Consider the following 13,543-nt stretch of genomic DNA (forward strand, 5'->3'; position numbering starts at 1 on the left):
GGATATTGTTCCACTTCCAAATGGTGTACACCCAGTTGGTTGTCGATGGGTCTATAAGACCAAATACAACAGTGATGGTACAATTGAAAGATACAAGGCTAGGCTTGTTGCCAAAGGATATACCCAAACATATGGGGTTGACTATAAAGAAACGTTTGCACCTGTAGTGAAGATGAACACTGTAAGAGTGTTAATGTCAATAGCTGTCAATTGTGAATGGCCTCTCTTTCAAATGGATGTTAAGAATGCATTCTTACAAGGAGATTTGCTAGAAGAAGTATACATGAAAATTCCTCCAGGTCATCCTTTAAAAAATCAAGATGGTATTGCTTGTAGATTGAAGAAGGCAATATACGGTCTTAAGCAATCACCACGAGCGTGGTATGAGAAGTTAAGTACAGCCCTTATAGTTTTTGGATTCAAAAGAAGTGGATCAGACTCTTCAATGTTTGTCAAGAAAACTACTGGCGGTACAGTTGTCGTCTTAGTCTATGTCGATGACATAGTTATTACTGGAGATAATCATCAGGAAGTTACTACTCTCAAACAATATTTGGATAAAACTTTTGACATCAAGGATCTAGGAAAACTTCAATATTTTCTTGGTATTGAAGTTGCAAGCTCTAGTAAGGGATTGTTCATTTGTCAAAGGAAGTATACTCTTGACCTTCTAAAAGAAACTGGAAAAATGGGTATGAAACCAGCTAATTCTCCCATGGACTATAATAGCAAAGTGGTCAATGATTCTACTCCTCTACAAGATATTGGTTGTTTTCAACGATTAGTAGGACGACTAATTTATCTTACTATTACTAGACCTGATATTGCATATTCAGTGAGTTATGTGAGCCAATTCATGCATGCTCCTACTAAAGGACATATGGAGTTGATAGACCGTATTCTATGTTACTTGAAGACATCTCCAGGACGAGGTATATGGATGAAGAAAAATGGGAACACTATTATTGAAGGATTCTCTGATGTTGACTGGGTGGGTAATCCTATTGATCGAAAATCAACTACTGGTTTCTGCGTATTTGTTGGAGGAAACCTAGTCACTTGGAAAAGTAAAAAACAAAGCGTGGTTGCACGTTCCAGTGCTGAAGCTGAGTATAGAGCAATGGCATTTGCAACTAATGAATTGGTATGGATTAGATCTCTTCTTCAAGAATTAGGTTTTGACAGTTTTAGTCAACCTATGAAACTCTTTTGTGATAATCAAGCAGCTACTCACATTGCTTCCAATCCAGTATTTCATGAAAGAACCAAACACATTGAGATTGATTGTCATTTTATTCGTGAGAAAGTCCAAGATGAAACTATTGCAACTCCATTCATAAGAAGTGAAGAGCAGCTTGCAGATATTTTTACGAAAGCTTTACCCAAGGGAACATTCCAAAAATTATCGTCCAAGTTGACCTCAGACGTCATCTTTGATCCAACTTGAGGGGGAGTGTTATTGAATATTAGTCTTTCAGTACAAGATAAAGACTAATAGTCCTAATCATTGTAAAGTTCCCATCTTTGTAGAACTCCACTCATTGTAAAATATCACGTCATGTACACTACCATCTCTATTTATAGTTAATGAAAGTTCTCCCTAAAACATAGTTGATTGGAGATTTCACCGTGGACGTAGACTTCATACTGAAGATCGAACCACGTTAAAATTGTGTGTTTATTTTGAACAGGATACATATCGGCTAGTATCGTATGATATCGTGGGATACTTTAAACTTTGATCCAAAGTTCATCCAGACCAGCAAGGATGTGATCTAAATTTCATTCGGGTTAGCTCGCATACACTTCAACTATATCTTTAGGGGTAGGCTTTAATATACCGTTCACAAAAATCGAACCTACGAACTCTCCACTGAGAGGTATGAATCTTACCACTCTACCAACCCTGTATTGAAAAATATTTGACTTTTTCAATGATTACTACTAAGTCAACCTTTAATGGTTTAGACCGGCCTTACCACTTCAACGGGTTAAGAAGGGTATTCTATCTTGGGGTCCCAGAGGGCCAGATTCGATTAGTAGCAAATTAATTTTTTTATTTATTTTTAGTTTTTCATAATTTTGTTTATCTTTTCTCAAAATACCGACTAAAGGAACGGTTGAGTCGGTTGACCAATACAGGCTGATTTCGACCGGTCCGAATTGCTGCCGGTCCTAACCGAACATATTTTTTCGGACCAAGCCGATGACATCATGAGACGTGGACATTGCGCACCGCGCTTACTTTAGAATCCACCGGTTGCGGTTAGTTTAATTGGCTGCCAAGTGGATACTTCGTGCGCATGTTGCAAAACAATTTCTGAGCTGGCTTGTGTTTTATTTTTAATAAAAGAGAAAAAAATAAATAAACAAAATCCACATAAAATGTAATTACTTTCCAGAAGTGGGCCCAATGCCTATTTTTCAGATATTTCCCCTGGGTCAAGGAAATTTATTTTTTAACTTCTGTTTGGTTGCAAACTTATGGAAAAGTTTCTACTCTGGAGGAAAATATACTTCACTGTAAAGTTGAAGGATTCACGAAGGTAGTGGGGCTGGGCAAAGAGTAACAGAAAATTGAGGGGGAAGTTTAGCTTTCTGGTAGTTATTTGCAGCCATGAATTCTACTCTCCATAAAAATGTAAACCTTCCGCCATTTTCAGGGTCCCAACATTCTCATCACCACACCATTGCTGTTCCTAGCTTTACATTTCGTTTCTCTGGCGACTTCCGTCACTTGGACGATATCTCCACGTCTTTCAATTCCACTCAACTAACTCTTTCTTGTGAATTTCTTCTCTCGTACTGGTCAATGCAGTGGTGGATAAGCTTCCGGTAATGATGGGTTCGTGATTGTTTCCGTTTTCTCTGGATATGGTATGTTAGGTTAAGCTCTGTGCACGATGCTTGAAGGTTCTGTCTGCTTGTATTGATTGGAGGCATTGGACACTTTGATTTCTTCACTCTGATGATTCGTCCCCAATGTCACTAGACTTGTTCAAATTTATTATTTTTTTTGGGTCAGAAGCAATGCCTGAGAAATGGTTTATGGTTTTTACATTAGTTATGGAATATAGGGAGAATTGGATGAAAGAACTGGGGTTCACTAATTTTGCGTTACTTGGGTTAGACATGGAAGCTGGTTGAATTTGAGTTTCGTCATATCTTTCTTTCTTTTTTTTAGTTGTGCGATGTATGTGGCTTTTAGCATTTTGTCTGGGTTGGATACTCCTGGGTTTTCTGTTAATCTGATGTTCTTATTTTCTGGATCTTGTTTGATATGCGACCAATAGAAAAAACTGAAAGACTACTCGTTCAAATCGGGTTGCTGGGATTTGAAATTCAAAATGTCTCATATGGGTACAATATTGGGATGATTCGGAACCACGTAAATCATCATTTTGAGAGAAATCATGTTCTCTGAGACAAATATGACGATTTACCTCTCAGTTGGTAGCTTTGATGGAAACCTCATGGTCCTCTCCTTCCTTCCCTAACCACCGTTCACCTCCCCCGAATGGAGTTGGATAGAGTAGGGAAAGTTCTGCCTCAATGGAATCGAAGTTTGTGAATTCAACCCATATAAGTTAGTCTCATGAGTTTTGTCATCTGGGCTACTGGCTTTGAACATGGTTGGTTTATTACCTTTATTATTGGTTAATCTCATGAGTCTCATCATTTAGGCTATTGGCCTTAAACATGGTTGGTTTCTTTAATTCATAAGTTAATAATTTGGCATACGTCTTGGCGGCTGAATTTCAATGTTCTTCTGTTTGAGCTTTTTCCTTATTTATTTGTTAATTTATTTTTATTTATGTAGGTGCCTTCGATATAATTGCTTAGCTCCCCACCTCCAGAACAAAATGCCACTCTGATGTCCTTTTCTGTATTTATTGACTTCTACTGCTACTGATGAATACCCTTAGTTATGGATTTGCAGGTTCTGAGATGCTGTTTGGCACTATATGCATTGTAGGAAGCACAATCTTCTAAGGTGTGGAATAAATTATAGGTGAACTGTTAACCAGATCAGGCTTTTAATAGAACTCATCTTGCTAAATGGGAGGCCTATTGCAACTGCTTGAGTGTAGCCAGTCTAGCTTGTTGCGGGTGCGCAAGAGACATGTAGATGGTAGGATGATTATTCACTGTTAAATTTCTTTTTTTCTTTCCGAAGTTATTTGCCACTCCTTTTCTCTTTTTTTTTTTTGTTATTGTTTTTCAGTTCGTACTTTGTTTCTAGGTGGTGATGTCAGTGGCCAAACATAAAAAGTGAAAATCCTTAGATCTTTGAAAGCAGCATGCTGTCAATTTATGTGACTTAGCATTGAACTTTTGAAATTTCTATTTACAGTTCTAACCTAAAAAAGTACTTCTATCTAAACTTCAACACCTTCTGTGAGCGGAACCTTTTTCCAAGTCTGTCTATCTTAGTGTTTTCATTTTTGTAGTTAATTCAGGCATTGCTTTCATTTTTGTTGTTAATTCAGACAATCTTCAAGGTTGTAGCCTTGTAGTTTGTGACAATATCTTTCAATTTGATAAATTTAAGCAACAGAATAAAAATTTCTTCTGTAGCAGTTGCTGAGCTTTATCTTTCATAGAAAGGCACCCCCTTCTCTCTCTCTTTCTCAAAAGCAAAACCTTGAAGGAAGTTCTCGCAACCAGGTCTAGATTGTTTACATTACCACAGGCATGAATCACCAAAGGCCTCTTTAGATGTCTACTTGCATTCATGAAGTAGAAAAATAAACTCAATTTGTTCTCTTTATCTGAATTTTCTTTTGGCTATATTATTTGAAAATAAAATGCTGTTAATTGCCTTTTCTCCAGGCTTTGAAGCCCCTCGAAATAGCTTGGAACTTCCAACGGAAAATTCTCAGAACATTTGTGCAACGGGGAGCAACATATTGGTAATATTTCCATGATATACTGTGTTATAGAATGCTGGCAAATAAGAATTTACATCATGTCATTTCTGGATCCCAAGTATGAGTTAGTTTTTCTTCATGAAGCCATTTTTCATCTTTTTAACTTTTTTCTTAACTACTTAAAACTTTCTGGTTTGTTGTTATTTCTTAAATTTACCAATTGAGGAAAAGGGCCAACCCTGCATATACTTAAGTAGCTAAGCTATCCCCGAAGTACACAGGAAAAAAAGGGTTGGATCTGCACCTCGTATGTACCAAAATCTGTATTTCGTCCTTTCGGGGGACAGAATAAATATAGTTATTGGTGCATTGGGGTTGAAAATCTGTATCCATTGTTTCTATCATCTTATTGAAGTTGATTCTGGCAGAACACTCCTTGGAGGGTTATTAAATGCTGGGCAACCTTTTTGATGTGCTTTATGTGAATCTCTTCAGCGTGGAGAACAGCTTTTTCAATCCTGTTCTTTGACGATTGCTAATATAAATCTTTTTTTTCTTAAATGCTCTCTCCCTCTCTCTACTGATCAACACACCATATTGTTTCAGCATTTATTTCAAGGGAAGCAGACTTCCCCCGAAACAAACTGCTCTCCAGGTGAGGATTCCATGAAGAGTTTGATTAATGGGGAGATATCTCAAGGGCCACAGACAAGACGTAATGCACCAAGTGTTGTTGCTCGCTTGATGGGAATGGATACATTACCATCAGACCCTAAGCTGGCAATCCACGGAAAGGAGAAAAGCAATGAAAAAACAGCACTCAAAACCCAAAGAGAAGAACAACTACAAAATGTTTTGATTGATTCTAAACCTAGAGAATCAAAGCACTCAAAAAGAAGGGAAGTAAGTTTTCCTTCCCGTCATAAAATTAGACAAGTTGACCGGTCAAGTTGTGTTCCTAAGTTTGAAAAACCAAGACCTCGAGAACATCCTCAAGAGGAGGAACTACAAAAATTCAAGAAAGAATTTGAAGCATGGCAAGCAGCCATGGTTTGGGAAAGGTTTGTCGAACTTGGCAGAGTTCCCACTCAATGGCTTGCTCAAGAGAATCTCAACAAGGAAAAGATGGCTCTCTACACAGGTTCTAGGAGATCTACTGACAGTGAGAAACCTATTGAACTAAAGCATCACAATTCATTTCCAATAGACGAAGTGAATTTACCAGAAGTTTGTGCTCTAAGGCATCGTGGATTTAAGAAGGAAACTCTCCAAACTTACAAGAAGGAACCTGTGAACTTGAAAAATATCACCAAAGACTTGGAGCAGGTCCCCTTAATTAATTCTGTTCCAAAGCTGGTTAAATCCTCTGTGCCCACAAAGATAGTGATCTTGAAGCCCGGCCTTGATAGAAATGTAAGCAGTGAAGCCTCTTGGGCTAGTTCATCAGAGAGTGTTGAGGACGAAGGCTGTATTGAAGATTTTCTTGAGGAGGTGAAGGAAAGGCTGAGATGTGAAACGCAAGGAAAGGATGCCAAAAAGTATATGGTGGCTGGAGGGGGTGCAATTGAGACCCCTTTCAGAGAAACGTTGCCAGACCCAAAAGAAATTGCCCGCAGTATAGCCACGCAAGTAAGACAAAGTGTTACTAAAGACCTTGGGGTAAATTTGTTCCGATCAGAATCAACCAGATCATGTAGAAGTGAAAACCAAGTCAATGGGTCAAGTTCTCCTGAGTTCATCAACAGAGATACCAGGAAATTCTTGTCAGAGAGGCTGAGGAATGTTCTCAAACCAGAAAGTAATGTGCATGTCCAGAAAATTGGCTTGGGTGACTCAAGAGCTTCCATTTTGGACTATGAGAGGAGGAGACTAAGATCAAGTAGAGATGTCAAGAGAACTGGAAACCAGGGGAGCTGTTTGAAAAATGTGAAAGATGATGCTGAAAAGCAAAGCAAACCTTTCAGACATGGTCAGACCAATGAGAGGACCCCCACAGAGGAAGTGTTCCCAAGTAACCTAGTCAGATCTTTGTCTGCACCAGTTTCAGGAAATTCATTGGGAAAGCTACTTTTAGAGGATCAGCACATTTTAACTGGGGCTCACATCAGGAGGAAGCATGAGGCTGCTGAAAATGTTGAAGGGGAAGTAAGGAAAACAAGGAAAGAGAGGCATCGTTTTGGAGGGAAAGTTTCAAATCTCAGATCCAGTTTCAGTCTGAGAGGTAAATTTTTTGGCAGGAAGATCCAATCAGATGATGGAGCTGAAAGCAGTGAATCTGATTCCACAAAGGACATCATCAGTGGGCCTTCTCTTAGGTTGAATTTTGGCAAGCCCCATGTAAGAACTACTGCTCTTTTAGTTACTTGATAATTTTGATGTCTTTTACCGTGACAACAAAAATAATTCTGATTTCAACTATTTTTTTCTTCCATTTCTGTGAGTTTATGACTTTATGTCCTGGGTTGCAGGAGAACTCAACTGAGGTGCCACCAAGCCCTGCATCAGCATGTAGCAGTGCTCATGATGAGTTCTATAAGGCAGCAGAGAATCCTAGCCCAGTATCCACATTGGATGTACCCTTGATAGATGATTGTCCTGTGCCACAGGTTTTCAGAGATATCAGCTCTAACCTTCATGGTATGATTAGTCAATATCTTTTCATTTAAAACAGATATACAACACAGCAACAATAACCAATAACAAGTCTCATCCCAACTAAATGGGGTTGGAAGCCTTGACTACATGGATCCTGCCTTCCACTCAGTCTATTTGAGGTCATACTAGATATAAGACCTAAGCTATGCATATCCTTTCTCACCACTTATTTTAGGGTTATTTTAGTTCAGCCCCTTGTTCTTTTAATTTCTTCAATCTAGATTAAATCACTTCTCCATATAGGGGCATTTATCGGCCTCTATTGAATTTGGTCATACCACCTTAATCGACTTTCTTGTAGCTTATCACTTAACATAGCTACTCCTAGACCAACTCTAATATGAATCTATCCTTCCCTAGTTTTTCCACTCATCCATCTTAGCATCCTCATTTATGCTAAATTAAGTTTATCTATATGATGTTTCTTAATAGCCCAACACTTTGCACCATACATCTTACCTAGTCATACCACGGTCCTGCAGAATTTTCCTTTAAAATACATATACAATGTTTTATTTCATTATGCCATAGGTGCCTCGTTTTATACCTTATCCTGCTACATGATGCATGTATTACTCAAATCTGCATTAGCTCATCAGTCAAACATTTGATGCATACATTTAATAGTAAACTAATCTTTAGATTAAGACTTATGATTGGCCCAATGCATAAAACAAGTTATACATGGAAGAGTTGAAAATAACAAGAGAATGAATCCAATTTAGCTAGGAGGAAGGGCTTAGTGCAATGATCTTCTATCATTTTATTTTGCAAGAGCAGTAGTATTATAGGAATGAATAACTTGACAATACTACAGAGACCTCTGTTAACATTCTTGTTCCTTTTCAATGTCACTTTTTTGGCATGTGTCTATATGTATTCGTATGCAGGAGTGTGTGCTTAACTTTATTAAAATGCATATATAGATGCACATATTTAACCAATGATAAAATGTGTTCACAAACATTCATGCACATGAGAATTATGTCCTTTCTTTTCCCAGAAGGGTATAAGTAGCTATTGATTGGAGATGTCAGACATAAGCTCCCCCATAAAACTTATAATCTTTTGTGAATCATTACTACTGACAAACTGGAGTGGTTTTATTACATTTTACTCCAGTGGATTCATTTGAACATCTTTAAATCCTTAAGGAGTAGTTTCTTGTTTCATGTTAAACCTTGTTTTTTTATGTGTGTACATTGAAAAAAATATGCATTAGGACTGGTTTCTAGCAGTGGGAAATAGGATCTCAATTCTTGCAGCTTATGGATGCAATGCATGCATGATATAGCTGCTCATATCGTATGTTCCTCATTTGAGCTGTTCTATTTACAAATTCTGTCTCCAACACTAAATTGACCTGCTTTGATGATTTTTACCATCTGTTCTATCCTATGAAACCATCTAGGAGGTCAGACGGATGAACTAGGAGCCAGTGGGATGAGGGTGTAGATTGTAGATGCACCTTAAATTCCAATGGTTCCATCTAGTTGTGAGGGAAATAAAGGGAAGTAAAGTCAAATGAATACTAAAGTGAAATTTTTTGAAATCAATACGAAATATGATTCTAATTAACTGCAAAATATTTGAAGTATGATTGTTAAATCTTCCATTTACAATTATTTCCGGGCACCTTTTTTGGCTTGAACCTTCCTCTTGAACTTAACTTCTTGTAAAAAGCCCTTTCCTGATAGGCTGATACGTATTTTCTATAATTGCCAACTTCTCATTTGTAACACTGACCATTTCTGTGGAAACTAGGATACATCTTGTATAATAGCATATCATCCATTGCAAGTGAAGTCTCTCTAAACAGGCAGTGTACATAGGCATTTGATTGTCAGCTGATTCCTTTGTTTGTGTTTGTGTTTAGATTTAAGTTTCACAGACAATACTTTCTGTTGACTACACAGAGCTACGGAGGCAGTTGAACGAGCTCGAGCATGATTGCTCCCAAGACATGGTGATCAAAGAGGAAGAGGAACCCTTGGAGTTGAAGATAGAATCCTTGGAGGTCGAACCCTTGGAGGCCACAATGGTGGAGTTAGACGACCCAGCGGAAGCTTACATACGAGATCTCCTTGTTGCTTCTGGTTTGTATGATGGCCTATTTGATGGTTCTTCTTCAAAATGGGACCCCCTTGGAAGGCCCATTAGCAACTGGATTTTCAAGGAAGTGGGAGAATCTTACAGAAGAAGGGACAAGAAGGAAAAGGAAGAAGATCATTGTGAGAGACAGTTAGATCACAAGTTACTCTTTGATCTGGCTAATGAAGCTCTATCTACCATACTGGGACCTTCTTCAAGGACTTCAAGACTAAATAGGAACATGGTTAGTAGTGCTAGCATAGTTCCACCACCCTGTGGTGAGAAATTGTTGCATAGTGTTCTTGAGATGATCCATGGGTACTCGAACCGTCCGGTAGACGATTCATGTTATACAATTGATTGCATGGTAGAACAAGATATAAAGATGACACAGTGGTCTTGCACGATGGATATTGATATTGAGGCAATACAAAGAGAGGTGGAGCGGATGATTCTATCGGAGTTGATCGGGGAAACTGTGAGAACCATATCTTCATAACTTGTGTTGAGTGGGTGTAGAGACTAGAGAGTATGTATTGAATTGAAAACAGTTCACACTACTTTGAATGCAATGCTTTGTAGACTGTAGACTGTAAATTAATGCTCTGTAGTTTCTAAATGGGCATTGAATCTTCAGTTTCATCTGTGTATACTAACAACTGTACAATTTCCCTCTCCAATCATAAGTTGCTAGTTAAATGACTCTAATGGAATCATGGAATGGAAATTCTCATTCCTGAACAGAGAAGACTGAGAAGCATAAAATAATAAAGTAAGAAAATAGAATTCTTTTGATCACCCACAGAAGACTGAGAGGCGAAAGTATGAACTGGTGCATGAATGAACTTCTTAAGGTTGCTGCTTATCAGTTTTGAGTCATTTTAGTGTTATCTAGCCTGAACATGGAGAACATTTGTGGTGAACTGATATGAAAAATATTCTTATCCTTCCCACTAGGAAAAAAAAAATACTAATCGTGGGTACCAACTAACGTTTGTAGAGAAGGAATTTAGTTCTGGGTTACTGCTCTCCCACCATCTGATTTCTTACCCAGAAGAATGTCAAATTGCATCTTCCCGAGCCGACAAGTTCCAACCACGAGAGGTCAAACTAGTATTAAAATCCCGTGTGGTATGGGTGTACATCCATGGAAGGTTATCAATGCTCAGAAGTGAATTTGCCTTCCTAAAAAAAAAAAAAAAAGGATTTGATTACGGATTTTAGAAATATTTTTACCCAAAAAATAGGAATTTTGTTACACAAATATTCAAGCTTTATTCTTAAATATTTATAACATGTATTCAACTGACAACACCAATAATTTGGCATAGACTTTAATAGAATATGAGAAATATAAAAAATGAAATATACCAATTATGTAGATGTGCTTCTAGCATGGTGGTGATAGCTTCCTATGTAAAAACAATAAGTCCAAAGGTCATGAATTGAAATAAAAAACATAAAAGATAATAGATGATTTGGGACACCATACTTTCTTTTTTTTTTTGCCAAAATTGAAAAGCATAAATATATTAAATAAAAGAGTTTAGGTCAAAAGACCTATACAAACAAGAAGAATCCAAGGTAAACAAAGGTGGTATACTCCACCAAGTTTTATTTATGGAAAATTTGCAGGTACCCCTAGTAAGAAAGTCAGCAAAACTAATGCCAACCCTAGGAATATGACTAAATGAAACCCTACTAAATAAAGAACAACGGCTCAAAATCTCATCAACTAAACTTAAACTTATCCAATCTAAAGAGGATTGGAGACCTTGGAGAGCAAAAATCACAGGTAAGTACTCCGAATGGATCTGCAAATCGATAGCTCCTAAAGAAGAGCCAAGAAGAATGTCATATCTAATGGCTTTAAGTTCAACTATAGTTGCCAAAGAATTATGTCCTCATTTGCGTTGAACGGCCACAAAATTGCCATTAATCCACATAATGCAACCTCTATCTCCCTTGTGTGAGGTACTATCTTATGAACCATCTACAAATATTTGAAACAGAGCAAGTTCATCAGTAATGATATGACTTGGCCTTGGATAAGGTTTCCCACTAGCCCTTTGAGATTCTACAATGTGAAGTTGTATATCTACACATAGATAATCGAAGATAGTCATTGTATGTATTATGGAAGCATCGAACCCTCTAAATACAACTACATATCTAATATTCATATGCACCAAGCTAAGGCACTCTACTTTTGATTGACCAAGGTTAAATTATCACAACCATTAAACTTTATTTTGATAAATTCTCTTCAATCATATAAATTTGTCCTTAGGAAATCAGATGTATTAATATGGAGGGGGAATAGTCTCCAACACTCCTTTGCTTGAAAACAGAAAAACAAAGCATGATATACAATCTCCAGACCTTAGCCAAATTATGTAGCTTGACTCAATGGTATACTTTACCTTGGCATTAGGGTTCTCTAGCATTGGTTTTCGTGCATGCCAAAATCTTTTTTTTGTACCATTCAGATTGACTTTCTCTCTCCACTTGAAATCAGTCAAGGTGGATGGGACATCTCCTAGCTCATCCTAGTCCATAGGTTTGATTTTTTGACTCCTGGTCTCGACTCAAATGGTCCAAAAGTTGCTTTCAACTAGCACTCTTGGTCCGCGAACCTGAAACGAAGGGTTATCAGGTTAGGATTTTAGGGGATTATACATAATGTCTTCCATCCTTTTGAAGCCTAACCCTCCTTTTGCCTTTGGTTTGTAGGATTGGTCTCATCATATAAGAGTTAATTGACTCCCGATTTAATTGGTCAAAAGAATTTATAACTTCCTCCACCGCAACTTGCTTATGTCGAGTTCAAAATTTGGGATGCTCATTGTATGATCATTTATTGTTCGTACCTAAGGATCAAATCAGAAAGAAGTATTTTGCCATCGCTGACTTTACATAAGATCATAGTTTGAAGCAGAGGTAAGATGCTGCAAATGCTATTCTAGATCTTGGAGCCCCTCTTTTTCTTCACCTTTGGATGAAAGAGGGATGAATTTGGTAAGTACTTTGCCTTTAGTACTCTTAGATCTTGGAGCCCCTCTTTTTCTTCAGAGGCCTCCTTCCCTATTTGAGGAACAAGGCACATATATGTCTTCCATCATTTTGAGGATCGGTAACATCAGTCCCATTAGATAGGAGTCAGTTGTCTCAATTTGGCTAGTTTTCCTAATCAAAATCTTTTGGTACAAAGAATCCAACTGAAAATTTTAGGGCCTGTTTGGTTACATGAATCTAGAGATTTAAAATCTTTAGATTTATGAATACGAGATTAATACCCGTCTGGTTGTGAAAATCTCTAGATTCATCTTTTTACACTAAAAACGTGAATATGTGGTGAAATTCAAAAATTTCATCTCTACTATAAAAACACTAAGGGATAATTACTATTGCCCCCTTGTACTTTTGTTTTATTACTAATCAAACCTCTTTCTTTATGAAATTACCGTTGCCCCCCTCACTTCTAATGGTGTTAAGTGGTTGTTAACAATCAAATATGTAATGTCTATTTTGCCCTTCATTAAAATTAATAAGTTAAAAAATATTGGCTTTGGTGGGACCACACACTTTGTACAATGGTTACATATATTAGGGGATTTTCAATTTTTAACTTTGAATTACATTTAATATTTCTAATATTTTAGTTTCTATTTTAAGTTTTATTTAATCACATATTTCTTTTATTCGGCGAATTCTTTTCAGAGAAGAAAAATCAAGTCTTTTCTTTATTTGGTAGTTTCTTTTTAGAAAAGAAAAATTAATTTAAAGTTAATTTTTCTCCATAGTTAATTAAAGATAGTATTATAACTTACAAAAGAGTAAATAAGTAAAGAGAAAATTGTAGGGTTACTTTTGGGTTTTTGAAAAAATATATAGATGCCACATCATCAGTAAACTAACTGAGCTTA

General features: G+C 37.1%; 1 protein-coding gene across 3 annotated transcripts; it reads left to right on the forward strand.

The window, feature by feature from the left end:
• Positions 1–2,526: 2,526 nt before the first annotated feature.
• Positions 2,527–10,647, forward strand: LOC149015584 (uncharacterized). 3 transcript variants are annotated; one of them, XM_089155897.1, is made up of 6 exons: positions 2,527–2,877; positions 3,927–4,132; positions 4,834–4,913; positions 5,478–7,208; positions 7,340–7,508; positions 9,443–10,647. In XM_089155897.1, exons 2-6 carry the CDS (start codon positions 4,060–4,062, stop codon positions 10,114–10,116), a joined length of 2,727 nt encoding a protein of 908 aa, XP_089012023.1. In that variant the 5' UTR covers positions 2,527–2,877; positions 3,927–4,059; the 3' UTR covers positions 10,117–10,647. The 3 variants fall into 3 exon arrangements, with proteins under 3 accessions (XP_089012023.1, XP_089012022.1, XP_089012024.1); XM_089155896.1 differs by having other exon boundaries at positions 3,941–4,132; XM_089155898.1 differs by having other exon boundaries at positions 2,527–2,835; positions 3,941–4,132.
• Positions 10,648–13,543: the final 2,896 nt, after the last annotated feature.

Source organism: Hakea prostrata, chromosome 5, assembly GCF_041222555.1.
Source record: "Hakea prostrata isolate BN-2017 chromosome 5, UWA_Hpros_2, whole genome shotgun sequence".
NCBI lineage: Eukaryota > Viridiplantae > Streptophyta > Magnoliopsida > Proteales > Proteaceae > Hakea > Hakea prostrata.